Below are 25,837 nucleotides of genomic sequence, written 5' to 3' on the forward strand. Positions count from 1 at the left end.
AGACCATTGGTCCATCAAGGTCAGTATTGTTGACTCAGATTAGCAGCAGCTCTCTGGGTTCTCAGGTAGAAATCTTTTGCATCACCTACTATCTGATTCTTCTCACTGGAGATGCCAGGGATTGAACCTGGGACCTTTTGCATGCCAAGTAGATACTCTGCCACAAAGCAAAGATCTCATTGGGCAGGTGAGTGTGACAGTATCCATTTTTGTGGCAGGAGAGCCAGCATGGTGTAGTGGTTAAGGGCAGCAAACTCTAATCTGGAGAACCAGATTTGATTACCCACTCTTCCACATGAAGCCTGCTGGGTGACCCTGGGCTAGTCACAGTTCTCTCAGAACTCTCTCAGCCTCACCAGGTGCCTATTGTGGGGAGCGGGGGGAAGGGAAGGTGATTGTAAGCTGCTTTGAGACTCCTTTTGGTATAGAAAAGTGGGGTATAAAAAAACAACTCTTCTTCTACTTGCCAAAGAATGAAGTGGTAAACTTTAGAGGTGGGAGAATGGACTAAATTGCAGGTCTGCCATTTTTAATAGAAAATGAAAAAAATGGGGGAGGGGGAATCCTTGCAAATGTGAAGGTAGTGTATTAGGGAGAGCAGCTGTAGCTAAGCTTACTTTATTTTGTGCTAGTTTTACTTACATAAAATTTTTATACAGGAAAACACTGCAAAAGTGTGATTCCCTCATCCACTGCCTTAAGTGAGCTGCCTCACTTGTTGCTATAGTCCATTCCTTTACCTCACCATCCCTCCTCATTCTGCTTCATATGTAGACCAGGGCTTATGTTTAATGGTTTTAGGCTTCCTTGATAATGGCTGCAAAAACACAAGAAACCTACCTGTTTTAAACTGTGTGCACAGGTACAATAATCCTGAAAAACTGCTGGAAACTAGGCGTGGGCGCTGTGGAGAGTGGGCCAACTGCTTTACCCTCTGTTGCAGAGCTGTAGGTTTTGAAGCAAGATACGTTTGGGATGCAACAGGTATCATTGTTTTAGAATCCCTTATATTATTGCTAGGGCTGTAAAATGTTGTCTTGTGTATCCTAATACTAGTGGCATTTCATTTCAGTAACTGGGATTATTCTAAGACTGCCGTTAAGTGGTTTGCAGCTAAGAAAGGGCTGCAGTGGAATGGGGTAGTGGTATTCTGAGGTGGCAAAACAGATGGGTCAGGTTCAAACAGCAGGGGGGAAAACTCTTGTTGTTAATACTCTTCCATGGAAAAAACTCCCTTAAAAATTAGCATGTCATGGAGAGATCCTAGCCCAGGGGTGTCAAACATAAGGCCCATGGGCTGGATCCACCCCTTTGAGATCTCTTATCTGGCCCGCAAGCCAGACAGACAGCCACAACACTCCACTCTCAGTCTGGGCTGGTGAGGCAAGGCCTGGCCCTACCAAGTGGCATTTATGTCCTATTCAGCCCTCATAACAATTGAGTTCCACACTCCTTCCCTAGCCCTTCTCATGCTTTGCTTGTTTTCACTTATAAGGAATTAGTAATCATAGAGTTGGAAGGGACCACCAGGGCCATCAAGTCCAACCCCCTGCACAATGCAGGAAATTCACAACTACCTCCCCCCTCCACACCCCTAGTGACCAGAAGATGGCCAAGATGCCCTCCCTCTCATCATCTGCCTAAGGTCACAGAATCAGCATTGCTGACAGATGGGCATCTAACCTCTTCTTAAAAACCTCCAGGGAAGGAGAGCTTACCACCTCTCGAGGAAGCCTGTTCCACTGAGGAACCGCTCTAACTGTTAGAAAATTCTTCCTAATGTCTAGACGGAAACTCTTTTGATTTAATTTCAACCCGTTGGTTCTGGTCCGACCTTCTTGAGCAACAGAAAACAACTCAGCATCCTCCTCTATATGACAGCCCTTCAAGTACTTGAACATGGTTATCATATCCCCTCTCAGTCTTCTCCTCTTCAGGCTAAACCTACCCAGCTCCTTCAACCTTTCCTCATAAGACTTGGTCTCCAGACCCCTCACCATCTTTGTTGCCCTTCTCTGGACACGTTCCAGCTTGTCTACATCTTTCTTAAATTGTGGTGCCAAAACTGAACACAGTACTCTAGTTGAGGTCTAACCAGAGCAGAGTAAAGCGATACCATCACTTCGCGTGATCTGGACACTATACTTCTGTTGATGCAGCCCAAGACTGCATTTGCCTTTTTAGTTACAGTATCACACTGCTGACTCATATTCAGTGTTTGGTCTACTAAGACCCCAAGATCCTTTTCACACACACTACTGCTCAAACAAGTCTTCCCCATCCTATAATTATGCATTTGATTTTTCCTACCTAAATGCAGAACTTTACATTTGTCTTTGTTGAAGTGCATTTTATTAGTTCTAGCCTATTTCTCCAGCCTGTCAAGATCATCCTGCATCTTGGCTCTGTCTTCTACCGTATTTGCTACCCCTCCCAATTTAGTATCCTCTGCAAATTTAATAAGCATCCCCTCTATTCCTTCATCCAAATAATTTATAAAGATGTTGAACAACACAGGGCCCAGCACAGATCCCTGAGGTACTCCACTAGTCACTTCTCTCCAAGTGGACGAGAAACCATTAACTAGGACTCTTTGGTTACGATGTTTCAACCAGTTGCAGATCCATCTAACAATAATAGGATCTAACCCACATTTTCCCAATTTGTCAACTAGAATACTATGTGGAATCTTATCAAAAGCCTTACTGAAATCTAGATGAACTATGTCTACAGCATTCCCCTGATCCAGCAAGGTAGTAACTTTCTCAAAAAAGGAGATAAGATTAGTCTGACATGACTAATTCTTGAGAAACCCATGCTGGCTCTTAGTGATCAGATCCATCCTTTCTAAATGCTCACAGACTGACTGTTTGATAATATAGAGAGAACTTTAAAAATGAAATCCCTCTTCAGCAGTCTGAAGTGGTTCTGCAGCGTCCAGCCATTCCATTACCAACTTGTTCTGCTGAACATGTAGACCAGGCTAAAGATATGATCTAATTGCATTTTTTAAAAATGATAATCAGTGGTCTCTGACATTGCTGTGTGTCAAAGAATAAAACTGTATTTCAGTTCTATCTGATTTAATTGCTAAAAGTATGGATTGTGGTAAATTGTGAGACATTGCCTTGGATCAACCAGAAGTTCTGTACATGCGAAATGATCCTTTAGTAGCAGAAGTGTGAGAGGGGAAAAAACCTAGCACTAGCTCTTTGTCCCAAGTGAAACACAGCATATCCTGAGCCATTGTTTCTGCCCGCACAACATTTTGTGCAAAACAATTTCTAGGCACTATAAGATATAGGAAAGAGAGTGCTAGGTGTTACAGAAGATTTTGCTCAAGTGGAACTGAAGTCCATTTGTGTTTCTGTTCACTGGATCCAAGCTACTTATTAAGTGAGGGACATTTTCTATCCATGTTCCTTTGTTTTCTTGATTGGTATCCAGTGCTGTGTTGGAACTGTATGATGAACTGGAGCTGCTGCTGAATGACTCACTTCTAGTATGCGTAAAGCTATTAGTATGGACAACAGAGCACTACTATAGGATTACTCAACATTTTTGTTAAGCCAATTTTATGCATTTTTCATGTTAGAAGTGGCTCACTTAATAAGGTCTTCTTGGAATGATCTTATTTAAATACATATTCTCCCAAAGTTGTACCCTCCACAGGAAATTCACTAGTATACTTTTTGCATTCTTTTCATTTTAGCTTGCTGCTTGTTACATATATCTTCACACATGTATCATCTTTATACTCTTCCTCCTCTCACGATGGTTGACTTGTTTTAATTAGTCAGGATAAGTGCAATTATGTACTTGTACTGATGGACATGTAGAAACACCAGTAATTATAATAAGTATAGGGGGCGGGAGGAGGGAGGGGACCTTGAGGTAACCCTAGTCTCTGTGGACCTATGAAATATCCAGGGATGTGAAGTAGCAAAAAATCATCCTTTACACACACACACCCCAATAACAGTAGAAGAAAATATAACATACATAGTACATGGGTGTTTATTTGTATAGTTCATTCAGTTTATTGAAAATAATCAGCCTTAGCTCAGTTTGTTCTGATTTGAATTCAAAAACAGAGAGTAGCTGGGATGAGGGACAGTAATTTATCAAAACTAATTATGTGACAGTTAGTACCTTTTTAATGAGGCACTAACTTTTTATGGAAACTCCCCTAGGAAAAAGGGGGCACTAATCAGAGAGACAAACTGAGGTGAGCTTTAGATTATGCCATCTCCTTTTACTATTTTCAGTAACGAGTTGCTCAGAGGCAGATGGTATAGGCAAATCCACACACCTTAGAATGGTGGTAATCACAACTGTATCTTGTGCAGGCCATTTAACAAAGCTCAAATGAAAGGGAGAAAGAACATTTGGTTGAAATTTTTTGTATTCACTTTTTTAAAAAACTATGCCGAAAAAATTATATCTTATTTTTTTAGACAGTGGAGGGTTTGGGATAAAAGATAAAAACTATTATTTATTTATTTAAAACATTTGCATCTCACCTTCTGACTAGAAACAAAGCAAAGGCAGCTAACGAAAATCCTATCAGTAATAGTTAAAATATACCAATATGAATCGGTGCGTTCGACTCTTCCTTAGAACGCACCCAATCCAAGTTCCTTCGTAAAATCTTGGGCATGCCTAGTTGCGTACCCTATGCGGCTATGCAGCTTTCTGTTTGGAAACTGGCCAGAGGTTGCTTTAACCAGCGCTTGGTTTACAGCTATAAAATACTGTTGCGGTTGCATTATAATTCTGACCCTACTAGTCTTACCTACCAAATGCTTGAAAATTACAAATCCTCTAATTGGTTAGTTCATAATTGAAGAGAAAATTAGATCAACTGGTCTATCTCTCAACTTGTTCTTTATGCTCTCAGCCACAGAGGCATTCCAAATGATAAAATGCAGATTTTTGCAGATTGAACACCAAAATCTCAAGAGCACAGCAAATAAAACCTGATCTCCCCTTAACTTGGGGATCTCCCTGGAACGAGAACGATCTCCCCTTAACTTGGGGATCTCCCTCCTGCAAATTCCGCAGCAACCCAGAGCTTTCTCCCTCGCGAGATTTAATGTCTTGTCATCTTCAGTTTTGTTCGGGATATTTCAAAATCTACCCCACTCAGCAAGGAATTGCCCTTGTGGGAAGAGCTGTATTGAAAAGATTTCACATATGCTCTGCTGTTGCTCCTACTGTGACGAAATTTGATCAAAATTTTTAAAACCCATCGTGGTAAATAAGACTGGATTATCTGATTATATAAAGGTGTCTATTTTCTTGAATAATTGCTCTCTCATGATAATTGGGAAAGTGGCTACTCTTTCAGAGTGTCATAAAAGTATGAGATGGCAGAACTCCGGGATGAATACTGTTTACGATTGTAACATAATTTGATCTACATGTAATATATTTGTATTGCTTAATTTAAGTTTTTATGCCATTAAAGGTTTTGGTATTGGCTGGTAATAGTTAAAATAATTAAAAAAATTATAACATGTAAATAACTAAAAGTGTCACGAAAGTGGCAGGCAGCACAATGAGTAAGTTAACACAGTACAATTTATTTTTTACTTGACAGTAAAATGAGTAAAATGCCATTTGGGATTGTGCAAGGTGGATTTCCAGAGAAAAGGAGCTCCACAGTATTGGCATGACTGTCTAAAATCCCAGGGCACATTGCCACCCAGCATACTTCTGCTTGAAGTGGTACATGGAACAGGGTCCCAGAGGCAGAACTAGTAATCGGATGGGCTCATAGACAGCTGAAAAGTCATTTAAGTATCTTGGTTCCTAATCATGAAAGGCATGGATCAGGGTGAGATATTGACATTAGGCCTCACAGCTTGAAGGATCTTGTACACATCCTATGATTGCACAGACTGAAAGTATCCATCAAAATAGGTCAAACTGGAGCCCCATATTCAACCAGAACAGAGTTGAATGCTTTGGGTTTTAAAGAGCCCAGTTAACTTAAGACAGAAATAATTCCTTTCTGATACAGATTGTTTTCCTTTGGTTTTTTTTCCTACCATAGATCACGTGTGGACAGAAGTTTATTCTTCGTTACAGCAGAGGTGGCTTCACTGTGACCCTTGTGAAAATGTCTGTGATAAACCCCTTCTGTATGAGATTGGATGGGGGAAAAAACTCTCCTACATTATTGCATTCTCAAAAGATGAGGTAGGAGAAGCTGTAGTCCTTGAAATGCAGACGGTGCTCTCTTTTCAGCTTTGTCTTTAAAAATTGATTGCTTGTTTACCTTTTAACAGCAATCTGATAGATTCAGAGCAAGGAGATGGTCTCTTGACTGGAATACATTTAACATTCCAGTGTTTGAAATTCTGGCTGCTAGATTTATGTTTTCTTTTGCAATTCATGCTTCAGGTTGTTGATGTAACCTGGAGATATTCTTGTAAGCATGAAGAACTGCTTTCTAGAAGGACACAGGTCGAAGAAGCAGTGCTACGTGAAACCATCAATAACCTTAACAAAATGGTATGTAACAAAATGGTATCTTGGTTGATTAGACAAACTTAAAAAGGACTGGGAACAAAAGCAATCTTTGAATCATGCACTACATATTTACTGTGTTGAAGTTTTCAGTTATAAAGGAAACAGTTTTTGTAATGGTGAATGTATATGTTATGGTATTTGTTTTTTTTCCTAGAAATAAGCTCATTAAAGGATAAAACATAACACTTTATGCATCTGTTTTAAAACACCGGTGGACCCATGACAGCATGTAGAAGATATGTTTTATTCTTTGTATAGAGAGCAGAGGTCTCTCTCTTCTGTGACCCAGTAATAGTGCTATCTAAATTAGAATGAAGTACACCCATGGAAGCCCTGTGAAATTGAATGAGGCTTCAGTGAGAACATAATACCATACACATGGAGTCAGCGTTGATTAAATTCAGCAAATGGAAATACCGTACTTTGGTTCCTGGAATGTGGCTGAGTTCACTGCCATTTTTAGAGTTATCAGTAGCACAGTCATATACAACTTAAATGCAACATGAAAATAATTATTTTTCCTTCTTTTCCAAATGCTGGACTTTGAATTGTACAGCTGAAAGACTGTAATTCTATATACTGATAGACTTATTGAAAGCTCATGGCATGTCAGACTAGGATCTGGGTTCGAATCCCCACTCTGTCATGGAAACTTGCTGGGTGACTTTGGGCCAGTCACACACTCTCAGCCTCGACCCTGGCAAGTATTTGTATGGGAGACCTCCAAGAAATACCAGGTGTGTGACATGGAGGCAGGCAATGGCAAACCATCTCTTAACGCCTCTTGCCTTGAAAACCCTACGGGGTCGACTTAATGGCACTTTACACACAAACATATGCCAGTTAGTCTGAACTGTAGCTGATTCAGTTCTTTGAGTTAAAAAAGTGGAGCTTATCCTGTAGAGACAAAAGCATCTGTCACTTTCCTGTTCTAAATGATTGGATTAATCAGGACTGATACTAACAGGACAGTTAAGTCATGATTAACAAAATATTTGATCCAATCATCTTGCCTCCTTTAATCTTTTCCCCCCTTTTGCTTTGTCTAAATAGTACAATACAACTAAGCAAACATCAGTAATGAGAGAAAAATGAATCACCTGTACAAATCTTAAAATGCCTACATTAATTATTTGCCTTTAACATAGTGGGATGGTTCAGACGTAACGCCAAACCATGATTTGGTTCTTGAGCTCTGTGCTTGTCCCTTTTCCCAGCCCCCATACACTTGGAGTGATTCCTGATTTAGCACAAACCATAGTTTGCCATTATTTCTTTATAGGCAAAGTATAGTTTGCACTAAATTAGATGTTGCTCATTGATTCTGATCATGCAAGCATCAGGCTCATTCCTCATACTGCAAGGCCATGGTTTGGCTTTACCAGCCCAATTCTAACAGGGGGGGAGGGGTTTGGAGCTGGCATGACTTCTGCGCCAGCGTTGATGCCATTTGCGGCAGTTAAAGTGGCACCAACACCGGCAGTGGGCACTTATGGTGGTTGAAAGCTGGATGGCAGTGCAAGCCTCGGGCGCCGACACAGTTTCGCCGGCAGCATTATCCTGGTGCAGAAGCTTGTGCCAGTATCAAAGGGGGCATTCCGGGGGGCGGAGATGACATTAGTCAGCTCCCAAAGCCCTTTCAGCCTGCGAAAGCCCCTTTTTGCAGTCAGTTCCCGAAGCCCTTTTGGCCTGGGAACACCCCTTTTGGCAGGCTCCGAGTAACTCTGTGGAACTCTATGGAGAATCCCATGGGGTTTACTTGGAAGAGGCATTTTCGGCTTGCTGTGCTTGGCAGAAGCTGCTCAAGAGGCAGCGCGGCTGCACCATCTCTAGGCCCAAGGTAAGTACCCTCCCGGTTAGGATTGCGCTCTTTATCTGTATCATCCCATAGTGTGAAAGTATTCCAATCTGCCTGCCTTTGCCTCCTATTAACACTGTGTATTAATATAGAAAAGGGCCATCAGCGTACCTGGCCAAATGCAACCTGTCCCCTCCTTCCTCAGGCTGTGGTGATGGTGAGGTAGTCTTCAGGAATGGGAAGGAGAGACAGCAAGGTCCCTTCCACTGGCCTGCATTCACCAATTTTAATTTGTATTTGTTAGCCACATTAAGTTCTTCTTTTAAGTAAAGAGGCAGGATTTAAATATATTTACATATATTTCTCCAATTCTGTGTTGATCCAGATTAATTAAAACTACAATTTAAAAATATGTTAAATGATTCAATTCATTATTTTCCCCCTTGTGGTACAATCAGCTCAGACTAGAAATATAGTTGAAGATGATCTTATTTTTACCATGACTTTTTGAACTTTCAGAGACAGCAATCTTTAACTGAAGGCAGAAGAAGGGAGCTCTTAGAGAGGATCATTGTGGAGCTTGTGGAATTTATTTCTCCAAAAACTCCAAAGCCAGGAGAACTTGGTGGAAGGATGTCAGGCTCCGTGGCATGGAGAGCAGCCAGAGGTGAAATTGCCTTAGAGGTATTTAATACACTTGTGGATAATTCTTTACTTGTCCCCTTGATTACAGTGGTGTAGTAGTAAAACTGTATTTGCCTTAGCAGTTACCCAAAACAAAGACATATCATACCAAAGTAACAGTTTAAACATTTAAAGGAAACAAGTAATCATGGAACAAAAAACTAGCAGACAACTTGTAAAAAAAAACGTTATCTCCTGGATCCCATCTAGACCCCATTTTTTAAATCTGTTAACATTTCCTATTTTCAGTCCTCCAGTTCAGAACCTAATTCTATCATCAATTCAGGAACCATTTCATATTTGAGTTCTTATGAACCGTCAGGTGCATGCCATCCAGACCTTGTTTGTTTTTGACATGCCCAGTAGTCCAGAACTTCATCTGTCGTCACCACAATTTGATTCAGTTTTTCAGACAACTTTCCTGATCATTTCTCTGGTTGATACTGGTATGCACACCTTGTATGGAAGGTTAACACAGCCCAGAAATAGAACAAGTAGTATGTATTCCACCGCAGTGGGCTCCTTAATTTTATAGAATATATTGAGCACAGAGACAAATTGGAATACATCCCTACACACATACCTGTGTTGTTATAATTCTGTTATAATCCTGTTATATATGTTGTATTGTGTATATGTGCGCATTATAAGTGACTGTTTTAGATCACTAATGAAGGCCAGGGCACAGAAATGCGTTTAGATTGTGGTTTCAGTTTATCAACCTGTAGTGGTTGCCATTTGTGCTTTCATTTAATAATTTTTTATTGTTTTTAATATAGACATTAGCACCTTAAAATAAACAATTTCCATACTTAATTGGTACTTTTCTATTGACATAAATGTTGAACCTTCATAGCATTGTGGTCACTTCTCCCAGTCAAAACAAGACTATCTACATCTTGTTCAGAGTCACTTGACAGCTGTACCAATATGTATACATTTATGATATACAAAAATCTCATCCTTATGCCCTGACTTCAGTACACAAGACTGTGGAAAGGTCATGAGGCCACGGCTCAGTGGTGGAGCACCTGCTTTGCAAGCAGAAGGTGTCAGGTTCAATCCCCAGCATCTGCACTACAAAGCTCAGGTAGTAGGTGATGTGAAAGACCTATGATTGACTGATTGATCTTTATTACGGTCAATGACCAGCACAGGTAAAAAAGACCTCTGTCTAATACACCAGACAGCCTCAGCCAAGCACTATAGACAATGCTAATCTCAATAGACAAGTTGTCCAATGCAGTATAAGGTAACTTCATGTGTCTATGGACTGCCATCTTTATGTAAGCATTATTCAGCAAACACAAACAGTGTTTAAACCCACCAAGAAAATACAACAGATGCTACGATCAGCAAAAGACAAAAGAGACCCCCTCACCTCTGCAGGAGTATATTGTATACCTTGCAGCTGTGGACAAGTTTACATCGGGACCACAAAACGCAGCATACAAACAAGGATAAAAGAACATGAAAGATACTGCAGACTTGGCCAACCTGAGAAATCAGCAGTGGCTGAACATGGACTGACACAAACAGGACACAGGGTCTTATTCCAAGACACTGAAAGACTGGACAATTCTACCAACTATTTTGTCAGATTGCACAGAGAAGCCATTGAAATTCATAAACGTCAGCACAACTTTAACAGAAAAGAAGAGAGTTTAAGAATGAATAAGGCTTGGCTTCCTGTCCTGAAAACCTCCAGACTAACAAAGACTACAGTCAACAATAGCCATGCAGATTAGCTTTGGATTGCACACATTATCAGATCACTTCAAGATACAATGGTTCCATATTAACATACCACACCCTCATTAGCACATTATCTTGATACTTACAGGACAATGATTAGCACATTACCTTTGATACTTTTGCAGGACAATGATTCAGCTCAACCCAACCCCTTTCTGACTATATATTACTCTTCCTACACACTTGACACTGAGAGTCACTGTCCTTCAGTGTTACTCCTCTGAAGATGCCTGCCACAGCTGGTGGCGAAACGTCAGGAAAGAAAATACCAAGACCACGGTTACACAGCCTGGATAACCCACAAGAACCAATTCAGCAAATTTGTGGAGAGATGATCCTGCACCCTATCTTTATCTTGGCCCAAGGGACTTTTTATTGGTATGACCCATAAACCCGTGAACAGATGGTTCACCTAAGAAGCAGTAATAATTCCTGGACATAGTAAAATTTATCCCTTTTATCATATGTGGACAATTTTGTCTTGGGCAACAGCCAACCCAAAAGAATATAAAAAGACTTATTCCGATGCATTAGTGGATGAAATGACCATGTCCGTTGGGCCTGTATCAGTCTATGAGATTTTCCTAGGTGAATTTCAAAGACTGATCACCTGAATTTTTGCAGAATGTATTATGTTTAGAAAAATTGAGACAAATGCTTATAGGCTATAGTGACACTCAATTTGCTTAGCAATGAAGAGGAAATTGTATGCATCTTTACTTGTTTTCCCCTTCTTGATTTTATCCTCTCAACAACCCTGTGACATAGGCTCGGCTGAGAATGTGTGACTGGCCCAAGGTCACCCAACAAGTTTCCACTGCAGTTAGGGTTTGAACCTGGATTCTAGTTCAGCACTCAATATGGAATTCACTGTCTGTGGAGATAGGGATTGCCTCAAGCATAAATGGTTTTAAAAGGGATTAGACTGCTTAATGGAGGATAGATCCATTAGTGGTTAGTAGCCATGGCGACTACAGGGAACTTCCACATTCAAGAGGCAGCAAACCTCTGACTACCAATGCTAGGAGATTGTTAGCCCTCCAGGGCAACTAGTTGGCTGCTGTGTGAAACAGGATGCTGGATTAGATGAACTACTGGTATGAGCCAGCAGGGCTTTTGTTATGCCTTGCCCAGAAGCTAGTGAGGAATAAGAAGAGTCCTGCTGGATCAGACCAGATTATAAATAAAGTTTTCACAGTAGACCTTGAAGTTATTGGTCAGGAAGGGAAAACTTGGCAATATTTTGGATACAAGATTTTTTAAAGCAAGAATTTTAGACAGCATCATGTTTGCACATTTACAAGATGTGACATGGCAGGGAGCAGAATTACAGTACCTCTGAAACGTAATTGTGGAGAAAGGAAGAATCTTTATTGAAAAGAACTGAAATTGCACCTTCATGTTTCTAACCAGTTGCTTTTTTTCCAAAGAACATTTTCAATCAACACTGTGATTTTTTTTCATTACGGTCCTCATGCCAATTTTTACACACACATATAGCACATATTATAAATTAGTCATAAAACTAATTAAATATTTAATGCAAACCTAACTTGCAGTTTTCATTTTGGTTAATTAGAACAAGGAAGTTGTATTTATTCCAACTGGAAAAGAGAAGACCTCTAAGCTTCTCCACCTCAGATATAATATAGTGAAAGATTGTTACATACGAATATCCAATAATAATGAAAAGATTAATGGTTGGGAGAAAGGCATATGGAAGATGGAATCAGTATGGAGAAAGGTTGAATCAGACTGGAAAATGGTGAGTACCCTGCCAAAGAAAACTATTCTCTAGTAGTTGCCTTCAACATTTCCAGGTCTGGGATACAGTGAGTAATAAATCACGTGATATCAAAGTCACATGACAGGAAGAGGGGGAGCTAAAGTTATGTTTGCACCAGCACCAAGGCTTGCATCATGGGCACCAGACCAAGAGAGCTGGAGAGAGGAAACCCAAGCTAAGTGTTGTAGTGTTCCATAATGAGGAACAAGCCAAGACTAAAAGCTGTGGAAGGATCCTCTGCACCACTGAGTGATATCACCATCCTACTGCTCCTTTCAATGTGTGGGTAAAAGGAGTCAAGAGGTGTGGTGTCTATGCTGTCTACATTACTGGCAGGCCCTTCTAAAAGGCAGCAAAAATATGGCAGCTGTATAGGGGTTTTGTGACCACTTTTTTTACTATAAACATAGGTATCGCTATGAAACCATAGTGTGCAAAATTTATTTTTGCACCAGCACTTCTGTGCATATTTATATATTCAGGAAGAGTTGGCAACATCCAATTTCAGATAAGATGGCCAGCTGTTAGCAAACTGGAAATGGAGGCGGCTGCTGTTTCAGAACAGGGTGGTGGAGATAACAAGCACAGATAACAAGTACAGATTGAATATCCCTTATCCGGAAATCCAAAAACTGTAAGGCTCCAAACACCTGAAACTTCTTTGAGCCCCTGGCCCCACTCTGACGGAGAGCTCTCCTGGGCCCAAGAAGATTTACCGCAGAAGGATGGGGAACCGCTGCTGCCCTGACACAGCCCGGCTAACGCAGCCCCAACATGCCGCCCTGACACAGCCTGGCTCAGAGGCCAGCCATGATCTCAAGCCTGCTGCCGGCAGCTCCTTGGAATTCCAGGCTGCAGGACAAGGCCCTGGGACCGAGAGGCAGCCAGGAACTGTCCTGGCTACCGGGGGTGGGTGGGACCTCAACAGGACCCCTATGGAGGCCGAGGAGAGCTCAGCTGGAGCAGGCGGCAGCTGAGAGGGGAGGAGAGAGACTGACGGCAGCAGTGGGGAAAGGGAGAGCACGGGAACAGGCATGGCTAAATGCAAATATCCCAAAATAAAAAATAAAAATTGCTTATCTGAAACTTCTGGTCCCAAGCATTTTGGATAAGGGATACTCAACCTGTATCTGTTTTGATGTTCAAGTTTAAGCCTGACATTTCCCATCTAGAGGTGGACTAACACAAAAGCTGCATGCAATAAAAATTCTGCTTTTCCAAAGAATTAATTTTTTAGCTGCATAGAAGGGGCTTTATATTGTATCTTCTCTCTCCATTGCACACCAGTAGGTAGAATTTCCGTATTCTAAATTTCACTTACCTACCTGCAAAAAGCCAAAATATGTCAGTCCCTTTGCATTAATGAAGGTCTTAGCTAAGTTTATTTGTTTGTTACAAAACTAAATATCGACTGAATACACACTTCAAACCTAACAAAATAGGCAGATAACAATATGGGGAAAGAAAGCATTTCCAGCAGTCAGTACGAACAGAACAAGACATGTCCTGATATAGCACTGGGTCCTGCACATGTAGTACCCTGAAAAGATCACCACATCCAGTTCCAAAGGCTGCACGAACAGATCCCCATGCTGTAAATGTGTACAGCCCCTGACAGACACACGTGATGGTTTCAGTAATTTCTTTGGGGAGGAGGCTAGAATTCTACATCTCTTCTTCATCCCTGCAACAGGTAAGAAGCATTGTCAAAACTGTGCCGATAACTGGTTGGATCCTAACCACAACTGGAATTCCACTCACGGAACGGAGGTTTTCCATCTACCCTCTCCAGCTGCATCCCACTTTGCCCCCTAAAAAGCTTCTCCTGAATGGCTGGGACGCCTGGGAACAGTTTGGGATTTGTCCTGGGTGTGTATATGGGGGAGGGGGTGCTGCTGCCAGAGAAGAGAACCTGCAGAAATTGCAAAGCTCCATTCACATGAGCAGAAATGTATATATGGTCATGTATCTACACTGGCTTTCAATTTGCTTCCAGGCTTGGTTTAAGATCCTGGTACTGACCTTTAAAGCCCTATATGGTTTGGGACCAACATACCTTAAGGGTCACCTTCTCCCATATGAAGCCACCTGTCCACTCCAGTCATCTCTGGAGGGCCTGCTTTGGTTGCCCCCCCTCACAATCCGAGGTTACATGGGTGGGGACCCGAGAAAGTTGTAGCACCAAAACTTTGGACCTCCCTCCCCAGGGAGAGTCATCTGTCTCCCTCTATCAATGTCCACTGCAAGCAGGTGAAGACTTTTTTTTATTTATTTGACATACCCTCAATAACTCTTATTGGCACTCCTTCTTGAGTCCAGTGTTGTTTGTGATTTTATTGAATTTTAAATGTTTTTAATTGTTTTAATGCTTTTATGTTTGCCACCTTGGGGACCGTGATCGGGTAGAAAAGCAGCATAAAAATGTGTTAAATATGGTGATAAGCACATATGGATCTGTATGTAAAGCAGCATGTGTGTAGCCTATTGCTACATCACTTGACCGTCAGGTCTGGAGCACAGCATTTTATATTTTCAGCTTTATGTATGATTCATTACAGATGTGTAGGGTTTTTCCAAAATACAAACAATATAGATTTGTAACTGGTTCAACAGCACTGAAAATTTCAGCAATTCAAGTTCACTATAAAATCAGGGCAAAGTATATGATCTGTATACATTAATTACTATGTATCAAGATATTTTCAATAAAATATTCAATTATTAAAATTAATTGTCTGCATGTTGACTCAGAAGTAAGCACTGTAAATTGAATTGGGACATACTTTGAAGTAGTATGCATATGATTGCAGCTTTAAGTGGCAAAACAATGTAGCCTTAACTTGATTTAGGATTTCTTAGGCACCTTTTGTTTCTACATAGGTTTATTTAGCCCGAAAAGAAGGATCGTTGTCTGGTTACATCAGCTGGAAGTTTGAGTGTGGTTCTGTTGGTCTAAAAATAGAAAACGTTTCTGTCAGAACGAGCAGTCAGACGTTTCAGAGTGGGAAAGTGAGGTGGATGCTGTGCTCTGGAAACACAGAAGTTGATGTAAATGAAGGCAAGTATGAATCTTTTAATTTTTTAAGATGGTGCTCCAAACAATGCAAAACCATTATTTAAGATTTAATGAACAGTGAAGATTTAACGAACCGTAATTTTTTTCTAAATGTCCCCAGTGTTTTGCAATGCTTATCTTTTTTGTTCCTGAAACAGCACTGAGAGGTAGGTTGTTGTTTAGGCTGAGTAATGGGGGCTGATCTGAGGTCACACAGGAAAAAGTCAGCAGGTAACTATGGGCCTGAGTTGGTCTGGAGTGTATGGCTCAAAAGTGGGGATCGAGGCTACTCTGAACTGCCCTTGTTGTTTTCGGATGACAGATCTATCAAACAATCCATTCAAGTGAAACTACTAACATTTAAGCCGATTTAGGCCATTGACTGCAGATGATATTTAAAGCATGTTTCTTCTGCAGGCTGCCGTGCTCCTCTTGCTTCTACAATTTTGTTGCTTATGTAATGTTTGAAACTGGTCATTTTGCTCCCTTTATTAGAAATACATCTTTGTGTCTGGCTGCATGCATTGGTCAGTTCTCAAGGAAATGTGTACTAGGAGAGCGAGTGTTCCTGCTTTGCTGGCTTGTCATTCAGAGCATCGCAGATTGCTCTGGCTGGAACTGGAACTGCTGAATATATCAGTGAGCTCTTTGCATTGTTCTCAGGCTCAGGCACGTGAAATGAATCTCTGCCCTTGAGGAACCCTCTTTGCTCTTTTCCCCACGCCCTACCCCATGTGTTTTACAGTGCAGCAACTGGACTCTCCTTACACCTATGTGAGCATTGTTTAGTTTTCATAATCCTCCCTTTAAAATATCTTGTATGATTGCATATGATGTATTGTAATCCTCTTCTTTTAAATATGTTTTGCATTTTCTAAATTATTTCCTCTCACAGAGGCAGTAGAGACTAATCTAACCCCTCTTCAATCTGGAACTACTTTTAACTCTGTAACACTGTACATACAACAATGGCCAGATGTTTTTCAATGCATATCAGATGTACATTATGGATGCCTGTAACCTACAGGAGAACTCAACAGTAAAGAAGGCCTAAATCAGCTTAAATCCAAATACTCAAGAAGCTTCTAGTTTGGGGTTTAAATTAGAACAGCCCTCGCAGATTACTATCTGATTTTTAAGTGTTTCTAGAATTGTAGCAATTTCAGAGGGATAGTCCTGTGGTAGCAAAAATAAACATGAGTCTAGTGGCACCATAAAGACTAATGCATTTTTTATTCTAGCACAAGCTTTCATGGACTAAAACATCCTTCGTTAGCTTTATGTGGTCGATCCTCATTAACACATGCACACAAAAAGAAAAAAAATTGTAAATAGCAGAGTCACAAGCCATGAAATCCAGGAAATTTTGTGTAGTGAATTAAAATATAATCAAGAGAAGGACAGAGGCCCTTCACAATACCAGTTAGTGTTTTTTTTTACCAGTTATTGTTGATAATGCAGTTACTTTGTGTGTGTGTGTGCCAACTGATGACCCACCTCATGCATCTGTTGAAGTGGGCTCTAGTCCATAAAAGCTTAAACTAAAATAAAAATGTTACTCTTTACAGTGACACATTAATCTTTACAATTCTTTAGAAAGCCAGCATGGTGCGGTGGTTTGGAGCGGTGGATTCTGATCTGGAGAACCGGGTTTGATTCCCCACTCCTCCACATGAACGGCGGAGGCTAATCTGGTGAACTGGATTTGTTTCCCCCCTCCTTCACACGAAGCTAGCTGGATGACCTTGGGAAAGTTACGCTCTCTCAGCCTCACTTACCTCACACGTTGTCTTGTGGGAGGGGAAGGGAAGGTGATTGTAAGCCGGTTTGAGTCTCCCTTAAGCGGTAGAGAAAGTTGGCATATAAAAACCAACTCTTCTTCTTCTTCAGAATTTCATCTGTAATAGACTGATAATAAATTCTAACGGTAATACTCCACTAATACTAAGGGAAAACAAATAGTTTGTAGTTGTTATCTGTATCTTTCATGTGACTTACAATGCAATCCTGCATTCAGGGATACTCCAGCCTCAGCCCATTGAAATCAATGGGTTGGGTCCAGCAAAAAATCTTCACTTGTGCTAGAGCTCTTTTGCAAGTGAAACAGAAGAAAAAGACTAAGGTAACCACCACCTTTGTTTCTGCTTGCACAAGATCTTGTACAACCAATTTCTGTGTACTAAAACATATAGGGAAGAAGGTACTAGGTGTAGGGATTCCACCCTCCAGGTGGGATCTAGGGATCTCCCGGAATTACAGCTCATCTCCAAAGTACATAGATCAGTTCCCCTGGAGAAAATTGATGCTTTGGAAGGTGGAGTCTCTGGCATTGTACCCCACTGTGGTCCCTGTCTTCCCCAGGCTTCACTCCCAAATCTCCAGGAGTTTCCCAACCTGGATCTGGCAACCCTATCCACCCATCTCCCACCAATGGCTAGGGGCTAAGTCTGTTTATGTTTCCAGTTGACCATAGCTGGATCCAACCCAATGGGTCTAATTAGAATGGAGTAAATCTGGATAGGATTTCACTATTAGTGTTTTATACTAAATGTCAAAATTGTGTTAACAGGATTAATTTTTCCTCTCTCTAGATAAAAACCTTCACTCTTACCCAGATATTTCCAACGTAACAGATGTTATTTTGAAAGCAGAACTAAGTGGAGGGGATGGTGATATTGCATGGCAACACACACAGCTGTTTAGACAAAGTTTAAATGATGGAGAAGATTGTTTTGAGATCATTATAAAATTCAATGAACTTTGAATATTAAAAAAGGCACCTGTATCAAGTCAAGACTTCTGACACAAAAAATTCAAAAGCATTCGTAGGAATGTCATGCCCATAACAGTGCATTTTTCGTTGGACAATTGTGAAAAAATTGATTTTGTTAGTGTGGCATACAAAGAAATCCTGGTTATCTTGTAAGTGTGCCCTTAAAAACATAGGCCAAATGCCTAGTCATCCAAAAATGTAGTTTTTTGTATTCAAAGGTGGGGGGAACTTATTAACCCAATTCTGCACGTATTTACTTGGTAGTAAGCATCATTGGACATAATGGAATTTACTTCTGAGTAAACATGACAGGTTTTGGTTGCATGTAATTTAAGCCTGGAACTGGCTTTCTTTACTGGAAAGGTTTCTAAAAATGAAAATTGAATTAAAAAATCTGTTTAAACTTTGGATCTAGAAATTTGATTACTTAAAAAAATAGGCACTTGTAATTCTGTTTGCTCGTAATTTTACGATAGGCAGTTTATTGCATTCATAATGTTAAAGAAATATTATGGATCTGTGGAATCATTAACAGCTCCTGATATCATTTTTGGTTAAATTTAAATTCTGTTTAGGCTTTAAACAAAACTGTGTTGACAGAATAGCTAATTTGGATGTCCTTAAATTTTCCAAGTTAATATGTACTGTAATTTAAGAATTAAATATTTTGGACCTTGGTAAATGAGGGGAAAAACTGACTGTGTCCCTAAAACATTGTCACTGACTGTGATGTAAAAATGGGTCTTAGATTGCCTAAAATTATAAAGTTTTGATATGTAAGATTGTGTGCTATGCATATTTTTGTACTTTATAAAATATGGATTAATCTACTCTTTCTATGAAGCTTCTGCTTCCGTTAAATTGCTTGTAGTCAGTGGGCTGTGTCCAGCCAGTTTTTCACTGAATCTCACGCAATTCCTTCTCTGTCCTACAGCCACCATCCCACGTGGCCTCTGTACATGCAGGCCCCACGATTCTCAGCTTAGCCATTTTGAATAGTGTAATACCAGTAGAAAAGTTAGTGGAATCCAGTCAGCAACTTGGGTCAGCTCGAGGCCCTTGCTCCTGTGAAGCCCCTGTTCATTTCAGACACCAGTGTCAACACCCAAGAGTGTCATTCATCATTTAATTCCCCTTCCAAACGGTCAATTCATGGTTAAAGTTTTGTTCTAGTCTCTGTGTACCCTTGCTAGTATAGGTTGAAAGATGTGTAAATAAATGCAGTGCCCCCAATTCAGAGATTTGGTCATGCTTAACTTAATGTCTGCTGCAATCAATGGGGTTAAATAATGACCTGTGCAGTTTGATTTTAGTGGGACTTAAATCAGTTGTGCCTATCAGGACTAACACCAGTTTATATAGCTTGAAGTAGAATGTATGCTTGATATCAGCTATTCCAGCTAAAAAGAGTATTTGTTGAATTGTAAGTACAACATATATATCCAGTCTTGGAGTTGAAAAATCAAGATGAAAATTGACACTCATAAATTCACTCGTATAATCAGCAGCTTTTGCAAATATTGAAGCTGGTGTAAAATAATACTTTAAATAGATTAGAAATAGCACTCAACTATACTTACTTAGCTTTAAAATCTTACAGTATACTCTTTAGAGTTATGAATCTTCTGTTAAACACAAACCTACTAGAGCCAGTCTTGATGAGGGAAAGATTGTTAGACAAAAATAAAGAACCAGGGACTGGTGGAAGATGTACATTCAAACGAGTGAGCATAGTGCTCTATAATGTGAATGGCAGATGGTTCCATCAATAATTTGATCCAAATGATAATCTGAAATAATCCAAATATTCAATATTTGACAATCCAATAACAATTAATTTGGATGGTGATAATCATACACTGAGCAAGGTTTCTTGTTTTTGGCTCTACTGCTCACAGACATTAAAAAACACAAACATCCTATGGCAAGTCACAAGCCATGTGGTGGAAAACAACCGACAAATGTATTGTGGTGTGAGCTTTATAGGATATAGTTTACTTCAGCCGATGATAAAGTGGCCAGTGACTTAACTAGGGTAATAAACAGTAGGTGGGAAACATAGCTATCAGCATAATCCAAAACTGATTCATATCTTTCTTAGTCTATTGACATTACTGTTTAGAATTGCAATGTAAATCAAGTAGTAAATGTTAATGTGCTAATCACAAGGAGCAAAACCAGACCTCCTACAGGTCTCTGCTGTGGCCATCAAGTTTCCATTTCGTTGAATTTTTCTCTCCTTCCATCTTGGTGACTGTGACCAGCTCTTCTCTGCCAGTCACATTAATCCCCCAAACAAGTTTTGGGCCACCTATAGTGAAAGGCTGAGATCCAGCAGAAAAGAGGCAGGATCAAACATAATCCCCCATCATTTTATCATGTTCAATGGAAACAATAGCAGCCTCAGCAAAAACATACCTCTCTCTTTACCTGAGCCTTCAGAATATTCATCAGAATCTCTTGGTAAGTAATCAGAGTACTTCTGCATGAAGAATCTGGCTTCCTGAGCAATCAAACCTTAGGAACCTGACTTCAGCTTCTAAAGTTTGTGTTTTTTAGACTGATCTTATATGGGGTATAGAATGTCCTACCACAATCTAAGCTCAGTGAGGTAACTAACACAGCTTTTCCCCACCCAGAAACCTCCTCTCTCTTTCCTTACTTGGAAGTTTTCCAGAACCCAGTAACTCCTTCCTCCTCTTCAGCCAATCAGGGAACACACCTGAATCTCTCTCCCCTTCCTTCAGTCTCAGGAAAAAAGAATCTTCCTTTCCATTCAAGCTTCTGGCTTGATAACTAGAAACAGAATCCATCCCCAAATCTATGTGTCACAGACTTCCAACTGGCCTTCCAACTGTAAACCAGGATCTGTCAGTACCCTTAAGATATGAACCTTCTTCAGGGGATGAGTAACCCCTTCAAGGACAGGCTGACTCCTCAATACTGGAAAAGCTTTGACCAAAAGGACCTCAGTCTTGTCTGGATTGAGCTTTAGTTTATTGGCCCTCATCCATTCCATTACCATCTCCTGGTTTTTGTCCACGTGAGTATCATGGTCCCTTGGTGTAGCTTTTCTAATAGTCAAAAAGGGCTATTCTCTCTTTCACCAGCAGTAAAGCTGGTAGGCTCTAACTCAGGGGTTTCAAATTCATTTGTTACAAGGGGCGGATATTACATAAATGCCACTTAGGCTGGGCCATGTGTACCATAAAATTTAATGCCAGATACTGGAGATAAAACTTTATAGAAGACACAGGCAAAGCCAATTAATGATATTCTTTTTTTCCCTTAAAATACAAACATGCTTAAAACAATAACACTTTCACAGTAATCTCTTTTATTTAAGTCTTTGATAATTGACACCTCAGGACTGGGGGAGGTGACTGCCTCACAGGCCGGATAAAGAGCCCTCAAGGGGCCGGATTCAGCCCTCGGGCCTTATGTTTGACACCCATACTCATGTGTTTTAAAAATATAGCAGCTTTTAATTGCAACTTACACTACAATGATTTCAAAATTAGCTAGAACTTTTGCTGTGTGCTGGCCCCCTAAGGAAATGGGTATGGATTTCCTTAGGAGTAGCCACCCCATGTGTGAACTATTACATCAATGAAGAGCTGGTCTGAAGCACAGCTGCAGATGGGTGAGGCCAGAAGAGCTATACGTTGGGAAACTAATGTAAAAAATTCATCAACATGTCCTACTGTTCTGAGATTCTTAGGAAACCTGTTGAACAACATTTCCCAGGCATGTCTGTAGTACTGAAAGAGACTCCAGCGTCTGTTTTCTTTCCGTAAAATAACAAACAATGTAAATTTAGGACAGTACCTTCTCCTGCATCTCAATCAATATACTGCCTTACATTGGACTAAGGCATGTCCTTAACATAATAATGAATTATATAAGGTATGGAATATGGAATTGTGTTTATACCTGCAAGAGCATATAAGACTGACAGCTGTAATGTCAGCTTGATGAACTAACCTGTAACTTGACTTTGTGCCATGGGTAACACAGAATTGGCACAGCTTGAATTGGTGTCTCTTGTATTTGTGAACATGTTTCATCGCCCTCTTACTGCAACCTGACTTGTACCCTGATAACGATAAAACTATGAACATGCCGTTGACTTATTTTTTAGGATTAATATCTGAACAACACCTTTGCTCACTCAGTATCTACACCTTGAATCTTTTTTATATGCTTGTATCCAGATACAACTAGGAAGCAACAAGACAGCAAGAAAAACTGGACAGTGTGTGTGTGTGTGTGTGTGTTAATTGCCATCAAGTCGCTTCTGACTCATGGCGACCCTATGAATGAAAGCCCTCCAAAATGTCCTATCTTTGACAGCTTTGCTCAGATCTTGCAAATTAAGGGCTGTGGCTTCCTTTATTGAGTCCATCCCTTTTGTTGGGTCTTCCTCTTTTCCTGCTGCCCTCAACTTTTCCTAGCATGACTGTCTTTTCCAGTGACTCTTGTCTCGTGATGTGACAATACTGTTTTTTATTCACTTGTGTTCCCTAGAATTATTGTTCAATTGGTTATTTGCTAGAGCAGGAACACATCTGAAATTAGGGACTGGAGGATTAAGTACAGAAAATTGTGAACTATTAGGAATATAGTTCCAAAACTATTACTTCCCCATGTGCATTATTTCTGGCTGGCTGTTGCATTCAATCCAAAATTGTGGAAATTTCTATTGGTGCTAGAGCACACAGTCATGGATGTCATAATACTGACTTGCAGAACAATTTTGCTTTTTTTTGTAACGTTTACTAGCTAAAGGCCCATCATGGATGGGTGGAGAGTAAAGCTGAGTTTAAAGTCCTTTTGTGAACCTTTCCAACTTGACACAGGCATCACAAAGGTATGCCTGTGGCACAATACTATTTCTTCCTATTGCCGCTGCAGTCAAGTGCTTTTTTTTTTTTTTACTAACAAGAAGGCTGAGTAGCTTTAGATGCTATTGTGAAACCACATCCCCTCCCCTCATCACTGTTGCCCAAGCTAGACTTTATTGCAGCTGACCCTAGTGATCATTTACTGGTATTGGAGGAGATAAAGGTGCATGATGTCTGCGTCAGAACAACTTCCATGGAATAAGCCATATTTGATCAAACAAAAAGACGTTTACACCCCTATCCTAAGCATGCCCCACAAAGAAAGCTGCCTTGGATTCGACGGAACTTACTTCCAATCAACAGATCTGTTCCACAAGATCCAAGAAATCAAAAGGAAATTAAAAGCAAGGTTAGGGATGCTGAAAGATCTACATGGAAATATATTAACTGAACAGGACAAAATAAAGAAAATATGAGACTGATACACTGAGTAACTATACAGAAGAGATAATAGAATGAATGACAGATTCCTCCCAATTAGAAACTTTTGAAGAAGAACACAGTTTTAGAACGTCAAGTGAAAGCAACACTGAGAGCAATTGGGAGAAACAAATCACCAGGAGTAGACGGGATATCAATAAAGCTATTCCAAGCCTCAGAAACAGAGTCCATGAAAATCTTAACAAGAATATGTCAACAAATATGGAAAACAAAACAATGGCCCACAGACTGGAAATGGTCAATTTACATTCCAGTTCCAAAACAAGATGTCAGAGATGGCAACAACTATTGGAGCATTACATTAACTTCTTACAATATCTTACAACAAAGACTATTACCCGATATGGAATGAGAAATGCCTGATGTTCCAGCTGAATTCAGAAAATAAAGAAGTGCTGTGGCTCAGTGGTAAAAAGCATCTGCTTGGCATGCATAAGGTCCCCGGTTCAATCCCCGGCTCCTCCAGTTAAAGGGACTAGGCAAGTAGGTGATGTGCAAATTTACAGTGGTTACTGAAGCATATGAGAAAATTGCAGAAGAAAATCAGCTTATGTTTCATAGACTACAGCAAAGTCTGTGTGGATCATGGAAAGCTGTGGTTGGTGTTAAAAGAAATGGGTGTGACACATTTAATGTTTTGATGAACAACCTATACTCTGGAAACATTTGGAAATTTTTGAAGAGCAGTAAAGAAGGGGGAAAAAACCTCTGATGAATTTTTTAAAGAATTAGTAAATGCATCTTACGGTAAAGTTTTTTCTTACTCAAAATATATAGCATGAAAAAGAGTGTAATCTTGAAGGGGGGATAGATCCATGGCCTCTGAGGAGACAAGGTGGCTCCACAGCTCCCAGCCACCGCAGAGAAAGAAAAAGCACTTTTCACAACTAACTTTGGAAAAAGAGCAGGGAATGTCCCATTGAAAATAGCAAGGCTGCGCCAACAAAAATGTGGTGCAGCCCCACCATGGCTCAAGGGGGCAAAAGGGCTGTGGAGGCTGCCTAAAGGCAGCTCCACCCCTGGGAACACCCTCACCCCCATGCCGGCCTGTGTACCATCCAGACACCAGCATGGCTGCCCCCACGCTGGCATAGGTGCCACCTTATTCCATGATAAGGTGGCACCTATGCTGGCACAGGGTCACGCCAGCTCCTGAGGAGTTTTGCCCCCAACCCCGGGATGGGCTCAAAGTCTCAGGATGTTTTCTATGTTTCTAATGGAAATTTGAGAGAACACTGAAAAAAATTCTTATGATTTTTTCCCCACTTGGAATGAATGAAAGATAAGGTTTTACAGTGTAGGCTGTCTTACATAAATGAAGACAATTCCAATGCAAGTTGCAGACATATATAATTTGTTCAACTTTTTTTTCTTTACATGAAAATAATTTGGGCAACAATTAATATGCTATTATGTGTTATAATGAGCCAGTGTGGTGTAGTGATTAAGAGCAGTGGACTCTAATCTGGAGAACCAGGTTTGATTCCCCACTCCGCCACATGAGTAGCAGATTCTAATCTAGCGAACCGGGTTGGTTTCCAACTCCTACACATGAAGCCTGCTGGGTGACCTTGGGCCATTCACAGTTCTCTCCAGATTCTCTCAGCCCCATCTACCTCACAAGGTGTCTGTTGTGGGGAGAGGAAGGGAAGGCAATTGTAAGCTGCTTTGAGACCTTAAAAGCGGGATATAAAAATCACCTCCTCCTCTTCTAATGATAATACATTATTAAAAAGTAGCATTTTCAATATTATAAAGTGTAACTTAATATCCAAATATGCTAGTAGTCCTACCTATTGTGACCATGAGAGCATTTCCATCCAAATAAGACTGTAGTACAGAATTCATTTTCTATCTTCAACTTCTAATTTTTCCCTACCTTTCTGATGGCAAAAATGAAGATATGTGTGCTATAGTAACACAGGGTGCAACAATGTGCAACTGTTTCTCAAGTATTGCATAGATTTGCCAATTTTCTTAAAGAAAACAACCTAGGATCGGGTTATAAGCATGCTTACCAAGAAACAAGTGCTTGATGATTAGTTTCTGTGAAGCCTTGCTTCTGTTCGGACATATTCATCAGGCTGCTTGATGCTAGTAGCCG

The 25,837-nt window shown here is 40.4% G+C and overlaps 1 protein-coding gene across 1 annotated transcript in view; it reads left to right on the top strand.

The window, feature by feature from the left end:
- Positions 1 to 18,384, top strand: part of NGLY1 (N-glycanase 1) — a 37,662-nt gene extending 19,278 nt beyond the window's left edge. The window contains exons 6-12 of the mRNA XM_056857672.1: positions 863 to 984; positions 6,059 to 6,204; positions 6,409 to 6,519; positions 8,855 to 9,019; positions 12,354 to 12,539; positions 15,441 to 15,618; positions 18,207 to 18,384. Coding sequence (XP_056713650.1) covers positions 863 to 984; positions 6,059 to 6,204; positions 6,409 to 6,519; positions 8,855 to 9,019; positions 12,354 to 12,539; positions 15,441 to 15,618; positions 18,207 to 18,379 — 1,081 coding nt within the window. The 3' untranslated portion in view covers positions 18,380 to 18,384. The remainder of the gene's footprint in view (positions 1 to 862; positions 985 to 6,058; positions 6,205 to 6,408; positions 6,520 to 8,854; positions 9,020 to 12,353; positions 12,540 to 15,440; positions 15,619 to 18,206) is intronic.
- The last annotated feature ends 7,453 nt before the right edge of the window (positions 18,385 to 25,837 follow it).

Source organism: Euleptes europaea, chromosome 11, assembly GCF_029931775.1.
Source record: "Euleptes europaea isolate rEulEur1 chromosome 11, rEulEur1.hap1, whole genome shotgun sequence".
Classification (NCBI taxonomy): Eukaryota; Metazoa; Chordata; class Lepidosauria; order Squamata; family Sphaerodactylidae; genus Euleptes; species Euleptes europaea.